The 1299-nt window shown below is 66.5% G+C and overlaps 1 protein-coding gene across 1 annotated transcript in view; it reads right to left on the reverse strand.

Annotated features, from left to right (window-relative positions):
* The window catches only part of CUZD1 (CUB and zona pellucida-like domains 1), a gene marked incomplete at both ends in the record, with an annotated part of 2978 nt that extends 2025 nt beyond the window's left edge, over window positions 1–953 (reverse strand). Inside the window, 2 exons of the mRNA XM_005880866.1 lie at window positions 302–477; window positions 917–953. Coding sequence (XP_005880928.1) covers window positions 302–477; window positions 917–953 — 213 coding nt within the window. The remainder of the gene's footprint in view (window positions 1–301; window positions 478–916) is intronic.
* Between the last annotated feature and the right edge of the window lie 346 nt (window positions 954–1299).

Consider the following 1299-nt stretch of genomic DNA (forward strand, 5'->3'; position numbering starts at 1 on the left):
CATCCATCCATCCACCCCCCATCCATCCACACCCCATCCATCCAGTCCTCCATCCATCCACCCACCCACCAGCACTCGGCACCTGTTACTGTCGATTCCAAATTCAGTCTGGACCCCACAGTCCCCATTGGAAGAGAAGTCTCAGGTAAGTTGGGGAGCCATGACAGGTCTCACGGAACTCAGGAATAAAGCCACCGCCCGTGCCTTCCCTGTCCCCACCAGGTGTGTAATAGGCGCTGACTTTTCCCAGCCCCTCTCCTCCGCCTCCCGCACAGAGGGCGCCGCCGCTGGGCCGTCTCACCTGTCGGACGGTGCCACAGTGGCCGTAGGGGACGCTGAAGATGAGGAAGCGCCCCACGACCTGGGGGCGACACAGCTCGTCGTTCAGGCGGACGTCCCAGGAGGAGTAGCCCAGCGTCCGCAGGTAGCCGCGGTCCAGCGTGACCCGGAAGAGGTGAGGCAAGCAGGACAGCTGGGCTGCGGGGAGGGGGCGCAGGAGCTCACACGGGAGCCCCGTCCCCTGGGCGGGAGGCCAGGGCTGTGGGCAAAGTACCCACAGTGCCCTGCGCTGGCTCAGCTCTCATCACCCCCCACTTTTGACTTGACTTTCACGGACTTTATCTCCCCCTTTCCCAAAGTCACACCATGGGGAACCCAGCCCACAGCATGCGCCCCGCGGGGGAGTCAGGGCCTCGGTGAGGAGCTAAAGCTAAAGGACAGCTCGTTCCACGTGACACACGCGAGCCTGAGCATCTGTCGTCTGGAGAAAGAGCAGCAGCCGGGGGTGGGCAGGTGCCGAGGGGCTTCCTCCCCGCCTCCCAGGGAGTGGAGGGACACGCGAGGCCTCAGTGAGACCCGGAGGCTGGTCCCCCCCACCCCCCCGCAGCCTCGGACCCGGTTGGGCCGGGGAAGTTACCGTGGTCCGTGGGCGCAGCAGGGCGGGCTCCACCTGCGGAGGGAGAAGGAGGAGAGGCAGGTCAGGCGAGGCGGCGGCAGCAGGTGTGAGAGCCGGGAACGGGCTTGAGATGCGGGGAACGGGCGCTGGACTAGCCGCTAGGGCCGGGTCCAAGGGCATGAGAGCGCTTGGGGCGATGCCCAGGAGGGAAGCCGAGGGGAGGGTCCCGCTGCGTGGAGCGCTGTCGAGGGCACGGTGCCCTCGACATGAGGGTTTGCTGGAGCAAGAGAACAGCAAACGCGGGCTTTGCCGCTGAGAAACAGTCACATCCGAACACTGGGGTGTCCCTGCCAGGCCCGTGGCCCACGTGGACACTCAGGCGGGGGAGCAGGGAGGGCGGCCGG

Source organism: Myotis brandtii, unplaced genomic scaffold, assembly GCF_000412655.1.
Source record: "Myotis brandtii unplaced genomic scaffold, ASM41265v1 scaffold656, whole genome shotgun sequence".
Taxonomy (NCBI): Eukaryota; Metazoa; Chordata; class Mammalia; order Chiroptera; family Vespertilionidae; genus Myotis; species Myotis brandtii.